Source organism: Colletotrichum siamense, assembly GCF_013390195.1.
Source record: "Colletotrichum siamense strain Cg363 chromosome Unknown KSG_Cg363_contig03, whole genome shotgun sequence".
Lineage (NCBI taxonomy): Eukaryota > Fungi > Ascomycota > Sordariomycetes > Glomerellales > Glomerellaceae > Colletotrichum > Colletotrichum siamense.
In genome coordinates this window covers 5193826-5220263 of record NW_023501016.1, presented here as the reverse complement: position 1 = coordinate 5220263, position 26438 = coordinate 5193826, and the positions used below count along the sequence as shown (strand labels likewise).

The 26438-nt window shown below is 56.0% G+C and overlaps 7 protein-coding genes across 7 annotated transcripts; 3 read left to right on the top strand and 4 right to left on the bottom strand.

The window, feature by feature from the left end:
* Positions 1-355: 355 nt before the first annotated feature.
* bcsl1b-3 (putative mitochondrial chaperone BCS1-B) lies at positions 356-2364 on the top strand (the record flags this gene model as incomplete). The annotated part of the gene is made up of 2 exons (XM_036637218.1): positions 356-874; positions 928-2364. The coding sequence occupies 2 exons, from the start codon at positions 356-358 to the stop codon at positions 2362-2364; spliced, it is 1956 nt and encodes a 651-aa protein (XP_036498126.1).
* A 323-nt stretch (positions 2365-2687) lies between these two features.
* On the bottom strand, positions 2688-4839 carry sfc1 (Transcription factor tau subunit sfc1; the record flags this gene model as incomplete). Its single annotated transcript, XM_036637217.1, has 3 exons — positions 2688-4066; positions 4119-4533; positions 4597-4839. The coding sequence occupies 3 exons, from the start codon at positions 4837-4839 to the stop codon at positions 2688-2690; spliced, it is 2037 nt and encodes a 678-aa protein (XP_036497134.1).
* A 3083-nt stretch (positions 4840-7922) lies between these two features.
* PPP2R5D (Serine/threonine-protein phosphatase 2A 56 kDa regulatory subunit delta isoform) lies at positions 7923-10147 on the top strand (the record flags this gene model as incomplete). The annotated part of the gene is made up of 5 exons (XM_036637216.1): positions 7923-7946; positions 8014-8376; positions 8430-9347; positions 9436-9734; positions 9787-10147. The coding sequence occupies 5 exons, from the start codon at positions 7923-7925 to the stop codon at positions 10145-10147; spliced, it is 1965 nt and encodes a 654-aa protein (XP_036498763.1).
* Positions 10148-11082: 935 nt separating this feature from the next.
* CGCS363_v005366 (uncharacterized protein) lies at positions 11083-13055 on the bottom strand (the record flags this gene model as incomplete). The annotated part of the gene is made up of 2 exons (XM_036637215.1): positions 11083-12771; positions 12906-13055. 2 exons carry the CDS (start codon positions 13053-13055, stop codon positions 11083-11085), a joined length of 1839 nt encoding a protein of 612 aa, XP_036498762.1.
* An 802-nt stretch (positions 13056-13857) lies between these two features.
* On the bottom strand, positions 13858-14420 carry CGCS363_v005365 (uncharacterized protein; the record flags this gene model as incomplete). The annotated part of the gene is made up of 4 exons (XM_036637214.1): positions 13858-14174; positions 14237-14262; positions 14333-14346; positions 14412-14420. The coding sequence occupies 4 exons, from the start codon at positions 14418-14420 to the stop codon at positions 13858-13860; spliced, it is 366 nt and encodes a 121-aa protein (XP_036498760.1).
* A 1943-nt stretch (positions 14421-16363) lies between these two features.
* On the top strand, positions 16364-20114 carry CGCS363_v005364 (putative inositol polyphosphate 5-phosphatase; the record flags this gene model as incomplete). The annotated part of the gene is made up of 4 exons (XM_036637213.1): positions 16364-16405; positions 16463-19013; positions 19061-19985; positions 20036-20114. The coding sequence occupies 4 exons, from the start codon at positions 16364-16366 to the stop codon at positions 20112-20114; spliced, it is 3597 nt and encodes a 1198-aa protein (XP_036498138.1).
* Positions 20115-21254: 1140 nt separating this feature from the next.
* Positions 21255-22628, bottom strand: spe-1 (Ornithine decarboxylase; the record flags this gene model as incomplete). Its single annotated transcript, XM_036637212.1, has 1 exon — positions 21255-22628. One exon carries the CDS (start codon positions 22626-22628, stop codon positions 21255-21257), a length of 1374 nt encoding a protein of 457 aa, XP_036498758.1.
* Between the last annotated feature and the right edge of the window lie 3810 nt (positions 22629-26438).

Here is a 26438-nt window from a genome sequence, read left to right as displayed (position 1 = left end):
CGAAGACTCACTCCAAACCCACTCATCAGCTTACAAGGCTGTGTGGCGTACTTCTTATTTGATTGTGTCATGCATAGTACTTTCTTTTGAGTAATTGTTAGCCTTTCTGTCTTCATTGGTGTTGGTTAGGCAGGAACACTTACGCAGCCTGAACGCGTTACTCCCAAGTTGTCTTGGTTGCCTCTATTGCTTTCCAAACGTCGTCCGAACTAAGGTCGTCTTTGAAGTCGCCTCAACTGCTGCCTTGGATTGAAGGACTCATATAAATATAACCTACAAGAGCCTCATCCAACATCTTCCACTACTCCAACCGACGTCATTGCAACTTGGTCGCAAGATGATGGACTTGGGCAAAATGGACTTCGCAACATTGTTCAAAGGCAACTTCTCCGCCATGGCCGAGAACATGACCGGCGGAAAGTCCTACTCGGGGGACAGCAAGAAGATGATGGAGAGCCTTCTGCCCATGCTGGGTGGCCAGTTCAACCCGGTCGTCCGGTCTCTCATGTTCCTCTACCAGATGATCGGGTCCCATCTGGGCATCGACCCGACGCTCATCCTGACGTTGGCGGGTTTCATCTGGGCCGCGAATAGGGTCGCCCGGCAAGTGTACGGTGCCATCTTCCGAGTCATCCAGGACAACTTTATGAGTTCGATCCACGTCCAGAGCACCGACGAGATCTACGCGCACATGATGAAGTGGCTCGCACTGCAGCCACTGATGGCGAGCTCGCGGTCGTTGACCGCGGAGACTGTGAGCAAAACGGCGTGGGAGGAGGAGGAGGAGCTTGAGGCGCTTCAGACGATCAGGATAACAGGGAGTGGTGACGGAGAAGCCGAGTATCTCAACTTTTCTAACCAAGAAGCCAAAGCTGTGAGTTAAAACCCCCCTCCTTGTTGCGCAGCCCGTACTAAAACTGTGTTTAGCTTCCGAGATATGTACCGGCGGTTGGTGTCCACGGTTTCTGGTTCAAGGGCCGCTACTTCAGACTACACCGCAAGCAGCAGAATGTCTTCGACGGCCAGGAAGCTTACGGAACCTTTAGGAAAGAGGAAGACCTCATCATCTCCTGTTTCGGCCGGGACCCGGCGCCCATAAAGGAGCTGCTTCGTTTTGTCAAGGAGTTCTTCTACTCAGATCACTATGCTCGCACAACCATCAAACGCCCGAGTCCGCAGCCGATGCGCAGGTACGGAGGCCGCTATAACTGGTCGCAGGTGGCCAACCGCCCCGTCCGCCCCATGCGCACCGTTGTTCTCGACCCCAAGCAGAAGGGCCAAGTTCTCGCCGACATGAACGAGTATCTCCACCCGGCCACCCCTCGCTGGTATGCTAACCGCGGTATCCCCCTTCGTCGCGGGTACCTGTTCTACGGACCCCCGGGAACAGGAAAGACGTCGCTGTCCTTTGCGTTGGCTGGCGTCTTTGGCCTCGACATCTTCGTCATCTCGCTGCTTGAACCGACGTTGACGGAAGAAGATCTCGGCACGCTATTCAACTCTCTACCCCGTCGTTGCGTCGTCCTGCTGGAGGATATCGACACCGCTGGTCTGAGCCGTGGAGACGAAGAACCCGAAGATGCCAACCCAGAACCCGAGTCCAAAGACGACAAGGATAAAGACGACACCGCCAAGGACGGCGAAAGCACCACCAAAAAAGGAGACCGGCCGAGTAGGAGACAGACAAAAGACGACTGGAAAGTATCAGACCTCGCCCGCGCGCTGAAGAAGGAGGCCAAGGACGACAAGAAAGGCATCTCCCTCTCGGGCCTCCTCAACGCCATCGACGGCGTCGCCTCGCAGGAGGGCCGCATCCTCGTCATGACGACCAACAAGCCCGAGTCACTCGACGAAGCCCTCATCCGCCCCGGCCGCGTCGACCTGCAGGTCGGCTTCACCAACGCCACCCCGGCGCAGGCGACGGAGCTGTTCCAGCGCATGTACGAGGCCGACGGCGCGGTGCCCGCCAAGCGCGTCGACGGGCACGTCGCGCCGCCCTCGCACCCCGGCCCGAGCATCGTCAAGATGAACGGCTCGTCGTCGTCCGCCTCGGGGTCCGGGGCGTCCACCCCTTCGCCTCTGCGGACTTCCTTCGGACAGGGCGAAGCTGCGACTGCGGCTGCTACTGCTCCGGCGGCGCAGGAGGCGGAGAAGAAGCGCCTGTTCGATGCGGAGGAGCTGGGTCGGATCGCAGGCGAGTTTGGCGCCCTCATTCCCGACGGGCTGTTCAGCCCGGCCGAGATCCAGGGGTTCTTGCTGAAGCGGAAGAAGGACCCGCGACGGGCCCTGAAGGAGACGGCGGAGTGGGTTGAGGGGATGCGCTTGCAGAAGGAGAGCAAGACCAAAGTGCTCAAGGTGCAGTGAGACTCAAATACGTTTTATGATGGACGTTGGAATCCATATCCAACGCCACGTCCCCTCGTCACCGGCTGGTGGACTATACTCTTATAATTAGTCATTTTTTCATACTGTTTGATGATGCATGGGCATAAACAAGATACTCCCGAGGCATGGTTTGGTCTGAATCGCAGAATGAAAACATCAAATTAGGCAATAATAATTCTGACCCCTTGATATTGGGTCGTGTCTTGTGTGTGGCTTGATGTAGGTAGTGATGTGATAAACAGATTTTAGTTGGTTGTCCGATTCGGAAGACTGTTTGATGATTTGCATAAGACTGAGACTCATTATAACGGCGCAGAGGGGTACGCCCCCTCAGCTCGAGTCTCGTCAACGTGGTAACGCGGAGGCTCCGTCTGCTCAGGCAGTTCATCTCCTTCATCATAGTATGTCTCGTATCCTTCGCCTTCCTCGCCGTATTCATACGTCTCTGCATCGTCGTACTCTTCTTCCGCATAACCCTCCTCTGCTTCGCCTTCCAAGCCAGGACCAGGCGCAAACCCTTCGTCTTCTTGACCGAAGCCGTCGTCCTCATCGTCTTCATCCTCAAGACTGTCGTCTCCCGCAAGCGACATTAGTTCGTCCTGAACACCCTGCTCCGCGTCGGGGGTCTCCTCTCCCGCACCCATGGCAGTCGCAGCTGCAACACTCCGAGGTCCGTTAGCTTTCGTGACGCGATAAGCAGTTCCTTTCCTCTTCTTCTTGGGCTCCTTGAATCGTCTGCCGTAGAGCACCCGCTTCTCGGCATCGGTGAGCTCCAGGTCCGGCAGGGGGATGTGCACGCTCGACGACCCGGGCGGCGGAGTCGTATCACGGACGTCAAAGATGCCGGCGAAGTCCTCGTCCTTGAGCTTGCGGCCAAACTGGATGGCGATCATCTTGGTCTTCATGATCCCCTTGACCTTTGCCCAAGTGCCCTGGTGGTACCAGCCGCTGTTGTAGATGTCGACCTCTGACCGCTGCGGTGCCGTGGCGAACATCTTGGCGATCAACGGGTCCGTGATGTCGCAAATCTGCCAGACCTTGCCGTCGGTCCAGTAGGACTTCCCGTCAAAGATGTGGCTTTCGTGGTTGTCGCCCTGGGGCTGGCGCTGCTCCGTACGCAGGCTGCGGATGGCGTGCCACGTCTCGCCAATGTGGCCAGCCTGAAGCTTGCGCATATTGAAGATCATGGTCTGGTAGGTTTTGTAGGCCGGGTCGGTGCGCGGGTCGATGCCGTACTTGATGATGGCGTCGCGCCAGGGTCCGCCGCGGAACTGATACCCGACGTAGCCGACGCACCGCTTCATGACGTTGGCGTTTCGAACGATGGAGCCGAGTTTATTGAGGAGGGAGCGACGTGTCCAAATGGGTCGTTCCTCCATGGCTTCTTCCATCTTGGCTATGCAGGTGGTCACCTCCTCGTCGGTTCCGTCATATGGCATTTGCGGGCCTGTTGGGATGGGGTACTGATCTGCCTTCAAGAAGTAGCCAATAAGAGTTGGCAGTTGGGTATTAATGAGCTTTGTCTGTCCGGCGTGGTCGAGCTCAGATCGTACGTAGGGATTCTGTGAGTAGTTGTAGATGAATGGGAGCGTCATTGGCGTCCACACTGGTGGAGGGATGATATCCACGTTTGGTCCTTTGTCGACGCCGTCGACGAATTGGAAGTTCCTCATTTGAGTGACTGGTATAGCTGTCAGTGTGTTTCCAACATCGCAGACCGCAGGCAGACTCACTGTCGCCGGGCATAACCTGATCCATGAATCTCGAAATGAAAGGAGACTCTTTCAGGCTCCAGTGGAAATCTGCCATACCGCGGAACCGGTGAGTGTGCTTGATGACGCCGACGGCCTCCACGTCGTAATTGTCGACATTGTCTTGCATTTTCCGCCGCAGGACCTTCGGATTGTCCAGCCGCGACTTAGAGCAGATCTGCTCGCGTGGTGATCTGGACCGGGGCGCATCGGTCATTTCGACCTCACCTTCCCACGGCCCGTCCGTACCCCTCTTGCGTTTCCTGCCGGTCCGCTTCGGCACGGTCACCTTCAGCACGACATTGTGACTTGTAGCACTATGTGACATGATTGGCCTGCGGAATGGGCTCTCGGGGTTGAGATAGAAGGGGATTGTATTCCGCTCAGTGTCGAGGATCTGGCAGGTTGTCAGTACCGCCGGGTAGGTTGGATTTTCCAGTCATTGCCAAAATCTACGCACATTCTGGAACGACGAAATGCTTCCAAAGGCCTTCTCTGCTCTGTCCAGATTCATGACGATCATGGGAATCTCCACGGCACCCATGGACCGTTTGGGGATGGGGAACCGGGGCGCTGAGTTGCTGTCATGTCGATTCTGAGCGGTTGAAGATTCCTCTTGCGGCTCATTCCCATCTTCCTGGACATCTTCTGCAAGCTTGTCATTCTCTGTGCCGTCATTCATGTGTTCGTCTTCGGTGTCCATGGTGATGATTTCCGTGCGGCCGTCTTCTAAGACGCCTTGGCCTTGCGGGCGGTTGCCCAGCCGGTTGCTGTTGGATAATCTTCGATTGGCTGTAGGTGGCCTAGGATAACGAAACAGGTTATCTGAGACCGCAAGTCTTAGAGCGACTAGTTGACGAAGGTGGAGTTGCGACGATTTGCGGATGTCGCCGCGTTGAGCTCAGTGATACGTCGTTTGACTGGAATTTTAATTGCTGTTCTGAGCAACTGAGATTCTCGATTGATGCACGGTGCGAGATGTAGCACGACCTGAGGCAGGTGCTAGGTGAGTGGCTGTAGCGCAGTACAGTGTCCGAACTGTACGGGTAAATTTGCTGAGGATCTCTTCACTAGCATCATAAGGCAGTCATCTGGCGAATCCTTTCAAAACAATTGTATGCCTGCTGATTATGAGCCAGGACGACAAAAAGTTAGCTACAGCAGAAACCAGGCGACAATACTACAATGCACAGATTGGATGAGAACAGGACAGGCTGTGTTGGTTAATCTGTGATTGACATACACTGATAAGGTATGGTACGCACGCGACTCTATCTCATCCGGATTCACTAGTGACTCTTGTTCCAGCGAGACACAGTATCAGAGGAATGGAGACTGGCGCATTCGTGTTTCAGAATCCTCAGCAGATCAAGTCGTCCCATGTTGAACCCGTTCCCGAAGACCTGGGACGCTCCTGTTCTGTGATAGCCTGGACCCAGGGTGATGTGATGATGCCCACATTGTTTGGGGGCATTGAGCCCAAAGAAGGCCCTTGCAGCGGCTGCCAGGGACCTGCAGCAATCAAAATACAGTGCGTGTCTTCATTGGCACGGTACAAGCAACGGCTGCGTATGCATGTACGCTGCTGAGGTTAGGTGTGAAGTAAGGTCGCAGTCCTTGCTTTACATAGTAGTCGAGTGTATTTTGGAATAAAGCCATCTCCTGATGGAAATTCACTTCAAAATACCGAAGTGATGACTGAGTGAAGTCAGTAAACATCGGCCCTGCAGCTGCATTGTGCCGTCAGGAGATGCAGGTTTGCTGTGTAGGTATGGAGATCACATGTGGGGGCTAAGAATCCCAGGCCGAACCTCGACCTGGACGGAACGGGAGGGCAGAAACCTCCCGGATAAACCCTCTTGCCGACAAAAGAAATTGAGCTCCAGGGTCCAGCTTCGCTCGTCCAGTCGCAGACAGCGAATGTCGACATGCAATCCACATCAATGTCGAGGAGGGAGGCAGGAGCATGGAGGGGTCGCGGGCCTTATCTTACCTAAGACGCTTACCAGCCAATCAAAAGCTGTCGTATTCGCTGATCGGGCCCGTGCAGAGGTCACGGTCGCAGTCAGGTCCCTTCCACCAGGTGCAATGCAAGTGCCAGAACCAGTGCCCGTGCCAGTGCCAATCAGCGAGGTGCCATCCGTCAACACCCCCTTTCCCCATCCGTCCCTCCTTGGCTCCCGTTGCCTGCCCGCGTGCTGCTTGCTGTTTAGGTAGGTACTGCGTGCCTTACCTTACCTCACTGCTTGTGTCCGGGCAGCTGGCAGCTGTTCGATCGACTTGCAGCGAGCGCCCTGTAAATTGTAGGTGGTGTGTCCTCCTGCCGAGCCATGAGAGATGGGCGTTACAGAGCCCACTGTCGTTCCACACCCCGCCCACTTCAAGGCACACTTCAGCAGCTTCCACCGGTGCGCTGCTGTCGGGTCCGCTCCTGCAGTTGGGATCTCTCCTGGAGGTTGGAGCACCTGTCCCGGGCTTGACCAGTGTTGACGCAGAACCTTCCTTGGAAGGAGCCTCTTCACAGCCTCGACCTCTCCACTCAACCACCTCATCATACTGGACCTTACCTAGGTAGGCACCTTACCTACATAACTCCTTGGGTACGGTACCTTAGCTAAGGTGTTGACAGTTGTGGTTTGGTGTGCGTGTGTTTGTGTGTGTTGTTGTGCGTCTCTCACCTCTCCAACTCGCCTCCGGCGAATGCGTACCTACCACCTACCTACCTTACCTTACTTTGCCTTCGACAACACTCTCCAATCTACAACTCTCGTCCATTGACTTGACCGCTCGAGTATTCTTACACCCGCATCGACGCCTCCTCTCTCTCGTCTTGCTTTCGGGCGTCAATCTGTAAGGTATTGCTCTCACCCTGTCCATCATCTCTGGCCGCCCGCCCGCCGCCCCCCAACCAACCAGCCAACCCCGGGCGTCGAGGCCTGTTCCTGGCTGGCCGCCGCGCATCACTGGACCGTCCGTCTCCAGCTGTCGAGTCTGTCTTCTGCTGGGCGACGTGCTCTGGGCCGGACAACCCTCTGGCCATACCATACCGTGCCTTGCCGTACCGTGCCTCTTCGACCTTACCTTAATATTTCACCGCCGCCGCTAGCACGTTAGGGGAGACCGGCTGCTGGTCCCGCGTCGTCGTCTCACACTTCACACCTGGGCCCCGCAAACAACTTCAGCTTTACCGACGATCCAGAGCATCCCCCAACTTCGTCGCTTCTTGTCCAGAACATCTGGCTTTCTTCCTTTCGCTGCCCGATCATTTCTTCTTCCGCCGTTTTTTTGATGGGGCATAACCTCGTCGCAACGATCTCTCTCTCCAACCCGCTCCCCTAGCTGCTTCCCCTTGTCTGCCCATCACGAAGCGACGCTATCCTGACAACCCAACCCCAGCCCTTTCGCGAGCGACCGCCCTCCTTCATCGTCTCGTCGACATCGATCTGCCGACGCGCTTGCTCCAACCCCAAACTCGCCCTTAGCTGAGACCCACGCACGCTCCGTTCGCCGCGCATCGTCGAAGCCATCTCGAGACCGAGGCTGCGATAGCCCTTCGATTCCTTCGTCTTTGCATTCCATTTCGACGTCAAACAATTGACTCGATCCGGCCGATTCCAAAATCACCCCTGCTTACCACCACCGACGCCGACCATCCTGCGCCCGCAGCATATATCCTTCTCTGCCTTGGACCTCCGTCCATTGCGATTCACTGCTGCTCGCTACATTAGCTGAAGAGTCGGGCGATTCTGTCGCCCCACCGAGAGGGACTTCATCGTGACGTCCAAAATGAAGCGCTTCAGCCAGAGGGTGGTAAGTCACCGTTGCTACCCGGCCCCTGAGTCTCATCATCATACTGGACACCCTATTGACGTCCCAGCATGCCCAGCTCTCGCGCGGCAAAGACAAAGACCCCAATAAGCCCAAGAAGAATAAGGATTCCAAAGATGGGACTGCATCCCCCTCGTCGGTCGGCTCAGGCCGCGATGCAAACCAGTCGCCTAACCCGACTCCTTCATCCTCGACGACAAACCTCTCCGATTCCCGCAATAAGCCGCTGCCGCCTAACAACGCCGGCGCCCACGGCGGAGAACCGAACCAGCCGTCGCCATTGAGCAACCAGCAAGGTGCTGCCCCGGATCGCTTTGGCTCCACGGGAGCGGCCCAAAGTGCTAACGGTGGAGGTTCTCCAGCTCGCCATGGCACCCTACCGCCTACCGTCATCATCAGCCCCAGCGCTCCTGTAAGTTCTCAACCGGCACTGCTCATTCAAAGCTGTTGCTAATCTATCTCCAGCACGTCCCGCCCCCTGGTGCTGCCGAAACCATGCCACACGATCTCGCGCCTCCGAAAGCGGGCACCAAGTCGCTCATGTTCGATCGCCTCCACCAGACGCCCAAGGACGTGCCCGAGGGCCTCAGAACACCCAAGCGACAGCATTCGTCGAGATTCGATATCTCTGCTCACCGCGAGCTGGAGAAGCTTCCTGGATTCCACGAAGTTCCCCCCAACCGACGCCAAGAGCTCTTCATGCAGAAGATTGACCAGTGCAACGTCATTTTTGACTTCAATGATGCCAGTGGTGACATGAAATCCAAGGAGATCAAGCGACTCGCCCTCCACGAACTGCTCGACTACGTCGCTAATAACCGCCAAGTCATTACGGAGCCAATGTACCCTAGAGTTGTCGAAATGTTCGCCAAGAACCTCTTCCGACCCATTCCGCCCCCGATGAACCCCCAAGGAGAAGCTTTCGATCCGGAGGAGGACGAACCCGTCTTGGAGGTTGCTTGGCCGCATATCCAGGTTGTCTACGAGTTCTTCCTGCGCTTTATCGAAAGCCAGGACTTCAACACCAACATTGCCAAGGCGTACATTGACCATAGCTTCGTGCTGCAGCTGCTGGAGCTCTTTGACTCGGAGGACCCGCGCGAGAGAGACTTCCTCAAGACGACGCTTCACCGTATCTATGGCAAGTTCCTGAACCTGAGATCGTTCATCCGTCGCTCCATCAACAACGTATTCTTCCAGTTCACATACGAAACGGAGAGGTTTAACGGCATTGCTGAATTGTTGGAAATTCTGGGCTCTATTATCAACGGTTTCGCTCTGCCGCTGAAGGAGGAGCATAAGACCTTCTTGACGCGGGTATTGATACCTTTGCACAAGGTGAAGAGTCTCAGCATGTACCACCCTCAGCTGGCGTACTGCATTGTCCAGTTCCTTGAGAAAGATGCATCTCTCACAGAGGAGGCAAGTTTTGAATCCGAGGCTTCGTATAGTTGCTTGCTAACCGAACCAGGTTGTCCTCGGACTGCTCCGCTACTGGCCCAAGGTCAACAGCACAAAAGAGGTTATGTTCCTTAACGAGGTCGAAGACATTTTCGAAGTCATGGACCCGGCTGAATTCGCCAAGGTTCAGGAGCCTCTTTTCCACCAGCTGGCCAAGTCGGTTGCCAGCCCCCATTTCCAGGTTGCTGAGCGTGCTCTTTACTTCTGGAACAATGAGTACTTCTGCAACTTGGTCAGTGATAACGTTGAGATTATCCTGCCCATCATGTTTGCGCCTCTATACGAGAACTCCAAGGGACACTGGAACCGGTGAGTATTACCACAGAGTGCAAGCGCGACTAGTACTAATTAATTCCTGCAGGACGATTCACGGCATGGTTTATAACGCCATGAAGCTGTTCATGGAGATCAACCCTCAATTGTTCGACGACTGCTCCCACGATTACACCGAGCAGCAAAACAGCGCCGCAGCCAGAGAAGCCCTCCGCGAAAGAAAGTGGGCGTCAATCACCGATCAGGCCAACCAGAGACGGTCAGCCAACGGTGCGGGCGCTCCGACATCAGGTAGAGCACACGCTGGCTCCCTTTCTCGCGTTGATGAAGTCGACGGAACCGAAGACAACCAGAAGCGATTAGACTCTCTCAAGCTGCAAGATGGCGACCGCAGGGAACGTCGGCATGAGCAACAAGACTCGGTAGGATCAACCCGAAGCCAAAAATGATTTTACCCTGTTGCCATTACCCGCCTCTGTCTGGTTGTCAACCTGCGCTTGAGGATTCTCAATACCCTTTGAAACTTTGTTTTGCTATTTTTACAAAACTCACCCTGTCCTGTTCCTCAACATTGCCTTGCATCCCGCTTTAATCGCCGAATTTCAGTGCTTGTTGGAATGTTTGATTGACCAGTGTCCGATATAGGCCCCGGAACAAAACGGCGAGGAGAAAGCTGAGGCGACTGAGGAGTCATGACCTGCCTTGGCATTATTACCGAATGATTTGCCTTCAACGGGTTGAAGGACTCCAAACGGGAACATCATGCATGCGCTTAGGGATTCAGAGGATAACCGCCGGGTACGCTTCGGGTCAGGAGAGAGAGGACCACAAGCTCTAGTAGGGATGGGGCTTCGCCGCCCTCGGAACATACTTAATTTTCATGATGTCACTTTTATGTTTCCTTTCTCCTCGGCAAAGACTCAGACCTGAGCGGGACTCTTTGACTACTGGCATCGAGCCGCCCGCCCGCTGTTTAGCTGTTGAGGTGAAAAGAAACGCGGGACTCTTCTTTACTTTTTTCTACGCGGGAGGACACAAAAACGTATTTTGTCGGAAGAGGGTGACGGAGGACAGGCAAGAGTGGGTGGAAGAAAGATGGGGTGCCCCGGCGTACAGAGGCGAAACTCGGGAGACAAGCTCCTTTTTTCTTTCTGCGGCTCTCTCGGATGAACTTGACAAGAAAGTTGCGCCAGAGTGGGCGTGAGGAATGAGGGTTTTCCTCCTTGGTTTCTACCTTAGACGATGAATGAGTACAGACGTCAGACGTCACATTTAGACTTGGGTACGCTGATAGAGGTTTGACGAGCGGCTTTGTGATTGACATTATACATTGCCTTGCTACTACTGGTCTAATCTACAGTTGTCCAAGAGAGCAGAGGGAACTTTACCACCCGCCTCCTCTGCCTCTGTTATAGCCTCCCCTGCCGCGACCTCTGTACCCACCACCGCCGCGTCCATACTGCGGCTGTTGCTGGTATTGGCTGTGTTGTTGCGGCGGCGGCGGCGGCGGAGCGGGTGCCCCCCATCCGCCCATGTGTGGTGGAGGCGGCGGCAGACCGGCACCAGATGGCGGAGCACCCCAATTCTGCGGAGGCCCGCTGATGTAGCCGACAGTGGGAGGATGAGTAGGTGGAGGGGGAGGCGGCCATGCTCCTTGGAAGCCTTGAGGCGGCGGAGGGGGTGGTGGGAAGTGTCCGAACCCGCCGGCCGCGTTTGGTGGTGGTGGTGGGTACGGTTGGAAGGCGGGAGGACTATGGTGATTAGGGGGAGGAGGCGGCGGTGGCTGCGGCTGGTTGTAGCCCTGGCCCGACTCGTCGTTGTACCGGCCGCGGCCGTGGGGTGGAAGTGGTGACCTGCTCGAGTCGCCGCGGCCTCTTCTCCCGCCTCCTCGCTCACGAGATCGGGATCGGGATCTGTAGGGACTCCGCGACCGGGAGCGTGACCTTGACCTTGATCGGCTGTAGTCTCTGGAGTCGTAACGGCCCTTGCGTGGAGGGCTCTGTCGCCGATCGCGGCTGTGGCTTCGGCTGCGGCTTCGGCTGCGGCTGGGGCTCCGGCTTCTAGAATCTGGCGAGAGCCTGCGCCTCTTGAACGCGGGGGGCGAGTCGCTTCTACTTGACCGGCCGGGGGAGAAGCTGCGAGAGCGGCTTCGCGAGCTGGATCGGCCACGGCTGCGACTGTCGCCTCCTGGCTTTCCCTTCTTGCGCTGCTTCATCTTCTCGCAGAAGTTGCGCGACCAGCCGTAGTATGTCTCTCCCCCAATGACCTCGCCCGTGATCTCGTCGAGGATGACGCGCTCGCCCATCTCGCTCAGGTCCGTCGACTGCTGATCGGGCTGCTGGGGCGCCGCCGACTTGGAGTATAGTCTCTCGACGTCCGCGAGAAGGTCCTTGACTGCCTTGGCGAGAGCCTTGTCCGCGGGGCCTGGCGCGAGCTGAAGCGGCTTGATCATGTTGGGGTTCATGGCCTCCGTAGAGTTTGGCTCAAGATGCGGGAGCCAGTTGGCGGCTGGAAGGTCGAACCAAGGCGTATTCGGGTCCCCGTGCATCGAGGGAATCATGTAGGGCGTGTCCTTTGCAGGTTTGACAGCGAGGTTCGACCCTGTCTGGTTGTTCGCGCCCTCGCCCTCAGTAGCCTTGGTGACTTTACCGCCATGGGGGGCTTCCTTCACCGTCTCCCTCAAGTCTGCGATCGTGTGCGTCGAGATGTACTTTTGCTCGTCCCAGAGCGACAGGAGATCGTCCAGCTTGCGCATGTGTTTCGGGCAGTTGTGGAAGCTGGCGGCAGCGTGAAAGAGCGGCGGGAGGCTGGGCTGTAGCTCCGTCGCGAGGCGCGTGTCTCTGTCCCGCACGACGGCGTGGTAGAGAACGTCGTTGAGGATGTAGAGAATGTGCAGACGCTTGCGCTTGGAGGAGGGCTTCGTCTTGTTCTTCGCAGCACCAGCGGCGGCGGCGGCGGCGGCGGTAGCATCATCGCCTGGGAAGGATTTGGAGAGGGCGGCCAAGTATTTTCCAAGAGCGGCGACACGCGCCGGCGAGGGCGCCAGATTCTTCAGGATCCATCGCTTGCATTTCTAGAGGAGGCAGCAGGAGTTTAGTTGACCTGCGACATGTAGACACGACGGAAACGGCTATGCTTGCGGCAAGAAACACGTAGAAGAGAAGAAAATGGCGCGGAGAGAGAGGCCGTTTCAAGAGGGCATCAAACCTGAACGTTGGCGGGCGAGCACTGGTGTATCGCATCGTGAAGGAGGGTGTGGAACGTCTCGATCTCCGGCCTCGTGAGGGAGACAGGCTCTTTGCGGAAGAGCAGGGCGCTGAAGGAGGCCTTTGCTATCGCCAGCTCGGGTGTTGCCATTGCGCTTCGATTCGCATGCCTGCCGGCGCGCAGGTAGGTGAGCAGCGAATGTGTTGTTGTGAAGGGGCGAGTGGTAGTGTTGGGGATGTTGAAGTTGAAGCTACGAAGCGGGAGCTGTTAGAAAAGAGCTGAAAGCTTCATGCCAGCCAGGCACACAAAGCTGAATGCGCCGCGCAGGGCGTAAAACTGTGGCTTAGCACTTGGATCCAGCTGTTGGAGTGAGTCGGCTGGAAGTCGGGGTTCTGCGCGGCTTCTTCCGCAAAGGTGCTAGGGGACCCAGGCCGCCCAGTGCGGATTGCCACGAGGTCACTATCTTAGCGGGCAGCCCTCCGGCTACCCTTGAGGCCAAGATGCGGTAACACCTGCGGCCGGAGCGTGCGCCGTGATTTCGGAGGGATCATGGGGGCGGACTATTGCGATAGGCCATCGAGGGGCAAGTATCTACTTATTCATCCAATTGACGGAGCGATTTTGCTGGCTTGAAGCTGTTTGTGCAGCTGAGGCCTCTCGCTTGTGTTGGTGTTGGACAGAACCACCGCTGACGTAGGGCTAGTGTCCAATGATTCATTGACAGTCTGCCATCATGACCTCGTCCAGAAGACGCTTTTGCTAAAGTTACAGAAATGACCGCCGTGGCCTCCCTTCAAAATACAATAATCCAGAGGTTAATTGGTAGAGAGGCGTAAATTCTTTCGTGTCGTGCTCAATGATACAAAGCGCGGCCATAACCGACCAGGGTGTTAATTATAATACACAGACTCGGGTCCGGTCGGGCTGCTTCCACCGCCAAACGTTTCGCGCACTACGAGAAGCGGTCTCCCTTTGGACTCTTGAACGGCGTACTACTCTCGTATTTGCTCTTCTCCAATATTCTTTGTTGTTCCGTGGTCGGGGCATGGCGGGTCGGGGCGGGGTCGGAGCTGGACTCCTGGCTCGGCGAGCCGGCGGCATCGGTGCGCGGCTCTCCGCCCATGGTGGATGCGGAACCGGGCTGACTGGGGACGTTGTCGCCGTATTCCATGGACTGGGCCATCTGCTTGCGCTTGCGCTGCTCTTCAAAGCGAGCTGCGCGGTCGGCGTTGATGCTCTGCTTGGCGAAGTAGTAGGCCGTTCCGCCGGCTACATAAGTCGGCGTGTTAGCTACGGTACGAGGGCCAAGGCATGCTCAAATGACCACGTACCAACACAGAGAGAGCCCCATCCGAGCCTGCAAAACACAGAGTGAGAAGGTCAGCGTGACGGACGACGAGAGATGGTTTGCGACGAGTCAAGCGTACCAGAACGATTTGACCTGGGATCAGGCATGATGTTAGCCAGAGACTTGAAACCATATGCGACGGATAGGCTACAACTTACGGTGTTCATGTTTGCGGCAGAATATGGGGTGGACGATCAACTGGACAGATCTTGTCGCAGGGCTGAAGGGTTGGCAGGTTTGTCTGGGACGCAATGGGAGGCAGCGAGCGAGAAGAGGAAAAAAAAGTCGCGCCGTTCGGAGTTGTTTGAATGGAAGATCTAAACCTGGTCAATCGGAGCAGTTGTCCAACAGTCAGCACGCACTGTGGTAAAGTGGGATGGTCTGATAATGGAGCTCCCCGATTGCTTGGCCTTGAGCCGTGCACGCGATTTGTGGACCCCCGAGCAAGAGCGCAGGAAGGCGAGTGCAGCGTGCGGTGGTGGTTGCTCTCAATCGAGTTTAGCCGGCTTGAGGCGGTTGAGCCACAAGGTACGTACTCTTTTTGGAGGCAGCATCCAGTCACATTAGGTAAGCACGCTAGGAAGAGTCGCGCCTCACCAACGTTGAAGGGGGACAGAAGCTAGGTAAGAAGAGGATGGCGGATGGACAGCTGGGCCGAGGGAGGAGGGCAACAACGGCGAGGGCGAAAGTGATGTACAGGGGCCGCAGTGTTTACAGCGAGCGGCAGATCAGGCAGTCTGGCGGGTGTTCAGCGGGTAGGCCTAATTTCGGAACAATTAGCGTCCAGGTCCTGTCTCTCCATGCCCGTCGATTGGGTGTACGGTACTTGGTGCCTATGCAGTGTGTGCAGCATGTACGAAGTACCTACTTCGGGTTTGGTCTTGGGCAGATTCACTCAGGTACCAAGCCAGTGAACCCCGGGAAGCATGCATCCTCTCCTCCAATTCCATCCCCCTCCCCCAACCTTCTCGCAATTACTGGAACCCAGCAAGGCCAGGTACTTGGCGTGGAGGTACCTTGTCCAAGTACTATCCGTATGTGCGCCCAAATTACCTGACATCTCTTGGAAAGCAAAAGGTCGAAAAGGGCCCGCAGCTGGCTCTGGACGACCCTTGTTAGTACTGCATAGTACTCGCCGAGGGCTGGGACTCTGGAGGAGCTGGAGGGCTGTGGCAGACGACAGCCCAAAGAGGGACGGAGACTCGGCTTGGCAGGGCCATATGTCATTATGGATATTGCTACCCTAGATAGGACAGCGGGCACGGCGTACGTAGTGTACCTGACGTCGCCGTCGTAATTGAGGGCGGTGTTTGGATGGCGACGTCTCCAAAGGTCCCTCAAACCTTACGTACATGCCACCACGTACCTCCTGGCACCCGCGCAGAAGCCACTCGAGCGTGCGTGTTGTATTGTATCCGTATGTAGGATGTAGGTAGGCACATCCATCCATCGGTAGATAGGTACCTGAGCGGTTGTACCTGACGGCAAGGTACAGAGAGGTAGGCCAGCCGGTTGCCTGCGAGCAAGGTGCACCGCACCACACCCCAACCCGCACACACTACTCCATCCACAGTCCACCACGGTGCCGTCCCAGCAAAACGGCTGGGAATCTTATTGCTCCAAGGGGCCTTTGCAATGCCACTTCGTTGTCAATCACAACTTTACCACGGATACTACTGCCGCTACCTCGACTCGACCACCACCACCACAACAGAAAAAAAAAACATTCTGCCCTCCGTCCCCTCTCGCGCCTACTCCTGATCCACTGCGATTCTGACCATACATCTATGGCCATGCCCGCCTGCACGTCGAGGTAGCTTCGAAACGTCGCCCAGCATCATTATGCTCCCCAGCCCTCTTGCACGGCCTTCCATCCCACTTCGCAGAATCCCTCCGAACAGCCACGCGCATCAAACTATCGTCTTCGCTGACATACCCTCGCGATCCTCAATCCCCGACCGACAACCTCTACACCATCCCTTGACAAATTAAGCACGCCAGACTCGCCTTGTCCTAGCCCGCCGTTGATGGGCTCATGAAGATTCGTTTGAAGACGTGGGTGTAATGGGTATCAGCACCCTGAGCCCCGCCGTCCAGCTCAACTGTCATCATGCCTCCCCCCGATCAAAATGGGCCTGATGGCTCATCACTTGTTCGTTCCCCAAGCCGACAAGACCCCCTCTGACTTTGTGACTGACATGGCTGGCAGAAACCCGTCTCCTCCCTGAGAGCCAAGTTCGAGAACATGAACAAGGGCGAACCTGCGCCTGCACCTGCCCCCGCGCCTGTCCTTCCGTCGGGCCCTTCTCCGCCTCGAACAATCTCACCGGGCCCGAAGCCTGAATTCCTTCGAGATGCAGCCAAGTCTACCGAAAGCCTTCCGATACCCCCGAGACCGAGAGAACGTGGCAGCATCTCGACACCGTCTCTTCCTCCTCCGCTGCACGAGCCAGTCCCTCGATCGCCGGGCCGCTCCCTGGGCATACCTCCCACTCTGAAGCCGGAGCCCGTGAAAGCTCCCTCCGTCATGGTAGAGCCTCCTCAATCTCCTCCGAAGAACTCGGTTTCCAGATTCGCGCATGCCGAGACCCCGGCTTTCTTGAACGCTGAGTCCGGCGCATCAACTCCGACAACTCCCACTACCGCGCGGCAGTTCAAGATCCCGAGTCGGCCCCATACCCCCTCTCTCGAACCGAATCGGCGCAGCCCAAGGCTGTCGGCCTCCCAACCGCCCTCTCCCCCGCCCCCGAGAAGGTCTGGCGAGATTCGCAGAGACAACAGACCCGCCGTCCCACCGCCTATCAACCGTGCTGAAAAGCCGTCAATGCAGTCTCAGCCGAGGCCATCGTTTTTCGCTGATCATGTTGTAACCGCCAATAGACATATGCTGAAGCCGGAGACCTCTCCGTTCAGCAGCCCGCCTAGCAGCCCCGAACCGGCACCCCCGGTGCTTCCTTCGAGGCCAAAGGCGCCTGCCACACATTCGGATCCGCCGCCTCAACAGCAACGGGGAAGGACACTGGATGTTGGATTTGCACCTCCGCCTGTACACCACTCGATTATGACGAAGAGAAACCAGCGGGACCAGGAAACGAATGGATTTGTAAAGGGCCAAATCACGCCTCAAATTACTGGCGAGACCCGTCCTTCCGTACCAGCGCTGCCCGCGAGACCGCATACGACCGCCGAGCCACCACCACGGCCCCTTTCTATGACCATGAAGCCGCCTCCGCGACCCCCAAGGCCTGGTATCAACACACATCCAGTCTCCGAGGCTCAACCACCGCCCAAACGTATTGTTTCGACCCCCACAACCCATCTTCCGCCACCTACCCGGTTGCCTGGACGTGCCAATACGGTGACTGACAGAACATCAGAGAGGACCACGCCTCGCCCGCCGCCACCACAACCTCCCATCTCGCACCCTCCTCAACCCGTGCAACACCCATCGCCGCCGCCGCCGCCGGCCGAGACGACGACTGCTCTCATCCCATCGAGCAATCATTCAAAGGTTGATGTCAACGGCTCGAGCCAGTCCTTCCCGGATCCTTCCAACGTCAACCGGAGACCCCCCTATATCAAGCAAGGTATCCACGAAATCCAGACCAAGTACGATCCCAGAACATTCGACGTTTGCGGCGACCTGGTTTGCACCACTGGTCACTTGACCCGAGTTTGGAGTTTGCGGGATGGTGAACTCCTTATGAGCTTTGCCCACGGCGAGGGCATCAAGGCCACAGCAGTGGCGTTCAAACCTGGTAATAATGTCGATGAGGAAGGCGAACGCCTATGGATTGGTAACAACTTTGGCGAGCTAATGGAGGCCGACATTGCAACGCAAAGTGTGATTGCAAATAAGCCGAGTGCCCATGGCCGTCATGAAGTCATCAAAATCTACCGCCACTTCAACGAATTGTGGACACTTGATGAGACAGGCGGGCTTCTCGTTTGGGGTCCGGATGAGACCAGCACGCCAAACTTGACGAATAACTCACACCAAGCATTCCGACTACCGAAAGGCCACACCTTCTCGATGATAATTGGAGACGAGCTGTGGCATGCGACTGGAAAGGAAATTCGGGTGTTTGCTCCTAGTACAGACGGGCAGACCCAGTTTCAAGTTCTTGTGAGGCCTATGATGCAGGATACTGCTGGAGAAGTTACCTCCGGATGCCAAGTCCGGTCGCAACCTGGCAAGGCCTTCTTTGGCCATGCAGATGGCAAGGTTTCGATTTACAACACGCAAGACTTCGCTTGTCTCGGGATTATCAACTTGAGCTCTTGGAAGATCAACTCCATCGCAGGCGTCGGTGATTATTTGTGGGCGGGATTTAACACAGGTAAAGTCTGTGTTTACGACATGGCGACAACACCGTGGTCTGTCAAGAAAGACTGGCAGGCACACGACAAGAACCCAGTTGTGAAGCTCGTTTCGGACGCTTCCAGCGCTTACCGAATGGATCGTCATCAGGTAATATCTCTCGGTGCAGACAATGTGCTTCGCACCTGGGACGGCCTCCTGCAGGATGACTGGCACGAGACGGAAATGAAGGGCATGGACACCCAGTACTGCGAGTTCCAAGATCTCAAGGTGCTATGTATGACCTGGAACGCCGGTGCATCTACGCCTCACAGCCTTCGATACGCTGAAGAGGACGCGGAATTCATCAAGAGTCTGTTACAAGCAAACAGCTCACCCGATATCCTGGTGTTCGGGTTCCAGGAGTTAGTCGACTTGGAGGACAAAACCGCCACAGCCAGTAAGTTAGAACTTGCCATTCGACGAAACTTTGCTGATATTTCCCAGAACGTTTCTTGAAGGTCAAGAAGAAAGAGGGATCAGACCAGGAGCGAATGAGCCACCAATACCGCGACTGGAGAGACTTCTTGCTGAAGAGCCTCGATGATTACATGCCGCATGATTGTCTATACCACTTGCTGCACACTGCCACTCTTGTTGGCCTGTTCACCTGCATTTTTGTCAAGTCGACGCTTAGAGATCGCGTACGGAACTTGAGCGCATCGGAGGTCAAGCGTGGCATGGGCGGCCTCCACGGCAACAAAGGTGCCATCGTTGTCCGTTTTATGGTTGACGACTCCTCACTTTGCTTCATTAATTGCCATTTGGCAGCGGGTCAATCACAGGCCAACAGTCGTCACAACGATGTGGCGGCCATTCTCGAAGCGCAAATTCTCCCTCCTGAGCGAGACCCCAATATGCGTCTGGACAGCTTCGTTGGTGGTGGAGACGGTACTATGATCTTGGATCATGAGCTCTGCCTCCTCAACGGCGATCTCAACTACCGCATCGACACGATGTCACGCGATACCGTGGTTATTGCTGTTAAACAAAATAACTTGGCCAAGCTACTCGAGCGAGATCAGCTCCTCGTAGCAAAGAGACGGAACCCAGCCTTCAAGCTCCGCGCATTTGACGAGATGCCAATCACCTTTGCACCTACGTACAAGTATGATGTCGGCACAGACAACTACGATACTAGTGAGAAGAAGCGCTCGCCAGCCTGGTGCGATCGACTACTGTACCGCGGAGGAGGCAGAATAAAGCAAATCGACTACAAGCGCCACGAGGTCCGCGTATCTGATCATAGACCCGTCACTGGACGATTCAAGTTCACGGTTAAGAAGGTCCAGCCGAAGGCGCGGGCCATGGCGTGGGTAGATTGCGTGTCGAGGTTTGAAGACTTGCGACTGCGCGAACTCAATGATGACAAGTGAGTACTTGTTTTTCCGCCGATAACAAACACTTTGCTAACAGACGTAGGATATCCTATCTGACGAATGTTATTGGTTACGACGCCGCCACTGCTCAGAGCATTCTCAACCCGCAGAGCGAGGCATGAATACACCCTTGCAAATTTCACTACGGACCACAGCTTTCAACCGCAGGCTACATGATTGATATGCGGTAGGCATGGTTGATGGACAACTCTCTGGATGCGAGTTACGAATGGAGGGGTTTTACGACCGGGGGCAACGAAAAGGTTACGAAGACGGATAGCATGACACACGTTTTGAACGTCCAACAACGAATTGGCATTTGAATGGCGCAGTTTAGACAGAGAAAGATATTGGGATTCGTTTACCCACAACGCAAGCGGGAGGAAGACATACAACTATCCAGCCCCCAAAAACATGTCTAGCCTTCTACGGAGGCATCTGGGTTGTATGCTTTTTTTGACGAACAACGTGTGCTGGTCACCGAGTAGAGGGACCAATGACGGCCTGGAAGGATAATAGGAGAAAAGAGAAAGAGAGAGAGGGGGGGAGAGAGACTCATGAATGCAACTACATCTTGTAGAGAGCCAAATCGCATTGAGAATGGTGAAGAGGTGCAGATCTAGGCAAATGGTATGTGCTAGGGAATGCAAGGCCATGCAGGATGCGTCTCTTACCGCCCCTGCAGCACCGCCCGATGCGCGCGCGAGTCACGGCAAGCCAATACGACTGTGCCTTGCATTTTGCGCTTGACTGACGTAGATGCTGCATGGTTGGCGGCGAAAATGTCGCCGTTACCCAGTTCGCCTAGCCGTTCGTTGATTTGCGATTTACAGAGCTCTCTAGATCGATCAACTTGCCTCGTATGGGTGTTGGTGTTGGTGTTGGTTCATGCATGCACAATGAAAGTCACTCAAGTATCCGTTGACACCTATATGGCCCCAATCAAAATATGTATTAATCCCTTTCTCAGGGGCTCTCAAGTCTATAAACCATGTCTCTCTCTCTCGAGGTGTGAAGGTCTGGAAACCTCCCCACTAGATCGTTCGGAAGTGAATGACTACAATTCTAGCATTGCGTGCTGTTGGGCCATGTTTTTGTTGTTAGGTCTGTGACAAAAAAATCCGAGAAATCTCAACTAATGCCGTCTATGTTTTTCCCCCTTTGCTTTTCGCCGTCCAAATCTTTTTTATTCGTTTGTGTCGCCGCCGTGGGCAGTAGCTTTCAAGAAAGGGAAAGAATTTTGGTGTCCCCGCGCTTCTTGCTCAGATCTCGAGGAGGGCCTTGGCACCGGGCTCGCTGCAGACGTAGATGACGTCGTGGTTGTCGGTGAAGCCGTTGAAGCGGGTGGCGGAGCACTTTGTGTAGGCGCCCATGTCCTCAAAGTACAGCCAGTCGCCAACGTCGAGCTCGTGCTCGAAGGAGATGGTCTCGGTGATGCGGTCGATGCCGTCGCAGGTGGGGCCCCAGACGGAGTAGCGGACACCCTCGCCGTCGGGGCAGGCGTTGGCGGAGGGGCAGTCGTAGACGGTGGCGGGGCCGGCGCGCAGGACCTTGGCGACGGGGTGCTGGTGGTCGAACATGATGCTGGAGAAGTTGCCGTAGAGGCCGTCGTTGACGTAGAGCATGTAGCGCTTCTCGTTCAGAGAGGGCTCGTCGACGGTGCGGCGGGCGATGATGTTGCAGGCGATGGTGAAGGCGGCGGAGACGTAGTAGCGGCCCGGCTCGGCGATGATGTTGACGTTGCTGGAGGCCGGGAAGTACTCGTCGAGGGCGCCGCGGAGGACGGCGGCCATGTCCTCGAAGGTGTCGCCGCAGAAGCCGCCGCCGATGTCGAGCGTCTTCATGTCGAAGCCGTAGGCGCGGCCCTGCTCAAAGACCTCGTAGGCGTCGTAGACGGCCTTGTAGAAGGCCATGGGATCGGAGGCGCCGGAGCCGACGTGGAAGCTCACGCCGACGACGTTGAGGCCGAGGTCCTTGGCGGTGGCGAGGAGCTCGTTGGTGTCCTCCTTGGCGGCGCCGAACTTCATGCTGAGGCGGCACAGGCTGGACTCGTCGTCGGTCATGATGCGCAGGTAGAGCTCCGCCTCGGGGAAGAGCTTGGCGACCTTGCGCAGTTCGTCGGCGTTGTCAAAGGTCATCTGCTTCACGCCCATGGCCTTGACGTAGCGGACGTACGAGTTGGTCTTGCAGGGCTGAGCGTAGATGATGCGCTCGGGGACGACGGTGCCCATGTTGAGGACCTGGTCGATCTCGGTCTTGGAGGCGCAGTCGAAGCCGGTGCCGAGGGCGGCAAGGAGCTGGAGGACCTTGGGGTCCGGGTTGCACTTGACGGCATAGAACGGCTTGACGCGGGGCAGGTTGAGCTTCCAGCGCATGTGCTGGCGGTAGACCTCGCCTAGATCACCGACGAAGAAGGTGTCTTCGTCGCCGGGCTCACAAATCTCATGGTCGATGCTCTCGACGCGCTGGCGGAGAGCATCGCCAATCAGCTGCTTGGGGTTGATCACGCCATTCTGTTTGTTGTGATGGGCGTGTTCGACATAATGCGACGTCTTCAAGACGGGTTGGTGGTAGGTACTAGCAAAATTGATAGTAGCTGGGGCAAAATGCTCGATCGCGGCTGTTGCCATAACCATATCCCAAGCGGTTGATGGGGGTGTTTTGTTGGTGTTGGGTGGATGAGATTTGTGGAAAGTCGGTGGGTTGTTGTCTCGATACTATCGGACTCCTCTCTTTCGACAGTTGTTTGTGTTGTCGAAGGTGGTTGGTTTGTAAGAAGAAGTTGAACCTAGAATCGGCAAGAGAGTTCTAGGGTGGTCGAAAGCGGTAGCAGACAGAACCCTCAGTGATCTGACGAGGTCTCCTCGACTCCCCCTCGGCGAGAGGAAGAGGCGCTAAACCCGTCCTATGCGGCAGCTGGTTGGGGGAGAGAAAAGGCGTCTGGTGAAGCAAAGCGTCGAAGAGAAAGAACTCGAGCTTCTGCTTAGGCGACTTCAGCAGCGGGTGGCGGGATGGCGTTGACGATGTGGCGGGTCTTTCGGAGGCTGAAATCTTGGTCACTGACGAAGCTCACGGCCAGGGAAGCCGTGCTGGGCTGTTGTGCCTTTGAGTTGACCAAAGGCTAAGTCGGCGGTGGGAAGGGGTGATCTTTATACAAGATCTGGAGAGGCGGTATGGTTAGCGAGGAGCTTTCACTATGAGGGCTTTCTTGATGGCGTTGTCGACGATGAGACGGAAATGAGAAAGGGGAATGGTGAATGGCATGAATTAGGAGAGTGATTTTCCGTCGCAAGCTTTGCTGGGTGGTGGTGGTGAGGGGTGAGGAGCAGTAATGGCTCTACTTGTGTTGTTGTGTGTGTGAAGACACGATGACGATGCCATGTGACACGCGAGAGACGTGCAAGGTCAAGGCAGGTTGCGCAAATGTCTTCCGTTTCGAAGGGGAAAAAAGACGGAACTCACCAAGTTGTTGAAACTGGACGGAGAGGCGATGCTCGGGTCCAGGTAGCTGGTTAACAGTTGCGGTGTTTTGCGAAGAGCGGGAGCTGGCGAGCAATTTGGTTGACGGTGAACCTTTGGTTTGGTGTTGGAGGACCAAGGTTGTGGCGGGGGGTCCGTAAAGGCTTTTTATTGCGACGGGCTCTGAGGGTAGGTTTCGTCTTCTTTCTCCCGAAGTCCTTTTGGGTACCTTATTAGTGGAGCGGCGACGCCTGGCTGGCCACACCACACACACAAACACAGCTGCCCACAATTTTCAAAATTTTCCCCCTTGCCCAGCAAGGAGCATTGACTTCCAGCAAGAGCTGCGGCTACAGCCACATCACTCACTCATCACCGTTCCTGACCCGTCCGGCGTCTGCTCTCATCTCTCTCTCTCTCTCTCTCTACTCCGTACAGACCGCAAGCTTTCCTCAGGAGCCAAGGTTCAACCCGGCTCCATACAATGATGCTCGCCTGCTGAGTCTTCGGTCAAGTATCCCGGTGTACCCAGTTTCAATATCCCGTTGAACCCGCTGTCGACCACAAAAAAAGCCAACCTCCAAGTTGAGGCCTTCCACATCCACTAGTGGTGGAGAGAGACGCTCCCGTGGGAGAGACATGTACATGTGGTACATCGGGCCGCGTACCTTGTTCTGCAGGTTCCGGTGTCTGAGATGCATGGGTGATCGGATGTACTCCGTACATGACCTCACGCTGAAGAATGGGCGCAACAATTACAGCAAGTAAAGTACCTGAAGCTTAAAAGATGGTACCGGCCTCCTGTGCTCTGCCCTAGGCTCGGGTGGGCCGAAGGGAAGATACATTTCCATTTGGGCATGATTGTTGTTGCTCTTTTCGTTACGACGACGTTGTATGTAAGTATGTATATTTTGATGCAGAACGAACACCTACCGGCTTTGTCTTGGTTGACACGCATTCCTCCACCATTACGAACCACCCGCATACTCTGCGTCGTTACCGTTCCAAGTCGTCACCACTATTTGCAAATGACATGGACCGCTTGAAACTCCATCAAGTGCATCACCGTTGTCCACATTGTCCACAACGGGTGAAGCTAGCACAAGAGACGCCTGCTAGTTGCAGAAGTTGACAGTAGCGGATGCTGGAGCAGAGCACATGGAAGTTGGAACAAGAGGGGTGCCGAATGATTCTGTCTCTAGGCAGGCAAGACAAGACAGCGGCAGGCCATGTGGTGGTGGTACCTGGCCGGCTTCTAGAAGTAGATTCGGGGTGCAAAATTGCGGTCTGAGAATTGCCGATGTGTCAGCAAGATCGGTGATGCTCAGTGCTCCCGGAGACTTGGGGTGTGGCTGGAGACTGCCAATGATGCGCTGCGGTGTTGGCCCTGCATGCGAGAAAGACATGCACCGAAGATCAGAGACGGTCAAACAGGCACGGCGCGCCAGACTTGGACTTGGCAAGATGGGACAGGGCATTTTATGGAGAAGCAACGAGTTAGTAAACCCTAACGGTCCGCGTTGAGACCGACTCAGCCGTCGCCGTTCGCTTCATCGTCGACGACACAAGTTTCGGTCAGCACGACTCTGTCTCTCGCCCGTTGCCTCGCGAGGAAACGTCTCATCCCGTACCTTGCTCTGGCCCCCCGGGATTCGAGGCACGTAGCGTGAAGTAACGAGGGGTCTCCAGTCTCCAGACTTTCAAACTCCAGACCGCCGCCCGCCCGCCAGCCAGCCAGCCAGCCAGCAGCACCAGCAGTGCCTCTTCGCTTGTCCTGGCTCATCACACGGGATCCCGATAAATTCCCTCACGCATGTCCACTCGGACGGCTACCATAATTAGCCTGATTCCATGCAACTCTCACGCACCCAGCTCAAACGGGACGGGGTGAGCTTTGCGTGCTCCGCGCGCTGCTCTGGCCTAGCTCTTGTCACATTTCGCTGACATGGGCGCGGAAATTCGTCTGGCCAAACGGCCGCTCAATGCAATGAAAGAGTGCACAGCACCACCAGACCAGACCAACCGGCACGCATCGCCCAGCATGTGCATCTCACTTTTCTTACCCTTTGCCCCCTTCTACTGGCGCGTACTCGCGGCATTGCTCTTCCCTCCCACCCTCGGCTGTGTCCTCCAAGACGGCAGGTGACTAATATGTAAAGGGTACCTGCTGGGCTGCCTCCTCAAAACACCAGCCCACTCGGTTCTCGGCCTGGTGGTGGTGTTGGCGATGGCACAAGCCCTCCTTGGCTGGGCCCTCTCCGTGAGCCGCAGTGCCACCTTGACTTACAGTGTGTACGAAGTCTCCCATGTCCACCACTTCGTGCCTCAGTGCCTTGAATTGTGGCGCCGCCCCTGGGAGTGACGTATGCGGGGCACTCGCGCCGCCCTTTTTCGTCCAATGTTTGCGCCTTTTTGTTCTGTCACTCATCCGGCGTGTTTCCGTTCAATACTTATGCACTAATTGGCTCCATCTGATTGGTTGCTACATCTCATCCACCGATATCGCCAACTTCACTCTTTGGCATGTACTCTGCGCTTTAGTCCGACGACCCAATGCTGAGGATGTCGGTTCTGATAGAACGAGCTGGGCCGGTTATTGCGGGCAGAACCTCGCGATCCCCAGGCTCATCTTTCTTGATCTTGCGTCGTCTAGTGGTCTCCAAGCCATTGAGGTAGCAGGAAGACGTATCGTATCTGAACGCGTACTTTACAGGTAGGACATTGGCTCACGGTGACCCTCGGTTAGTTCGTTCATTCAGGAGTTGGGTATAATTACACAGGTTATGTGCAGCACATATAGTTACAGATACGACTGGTGGCGATGTGCCTTCCGCAGTCGTCATTGTACACAGGCAGCTCTCTTTCGAGTCAATGCCAAGTCTAAGTCATGGTATCGTGCGGCATCATGGGTGCCGTGACCTCTGTCCCACGACGACGACATCGAAGACGCAAAAAAGAAGCGACAAAAGTGGTGTCGGCAACCCTTC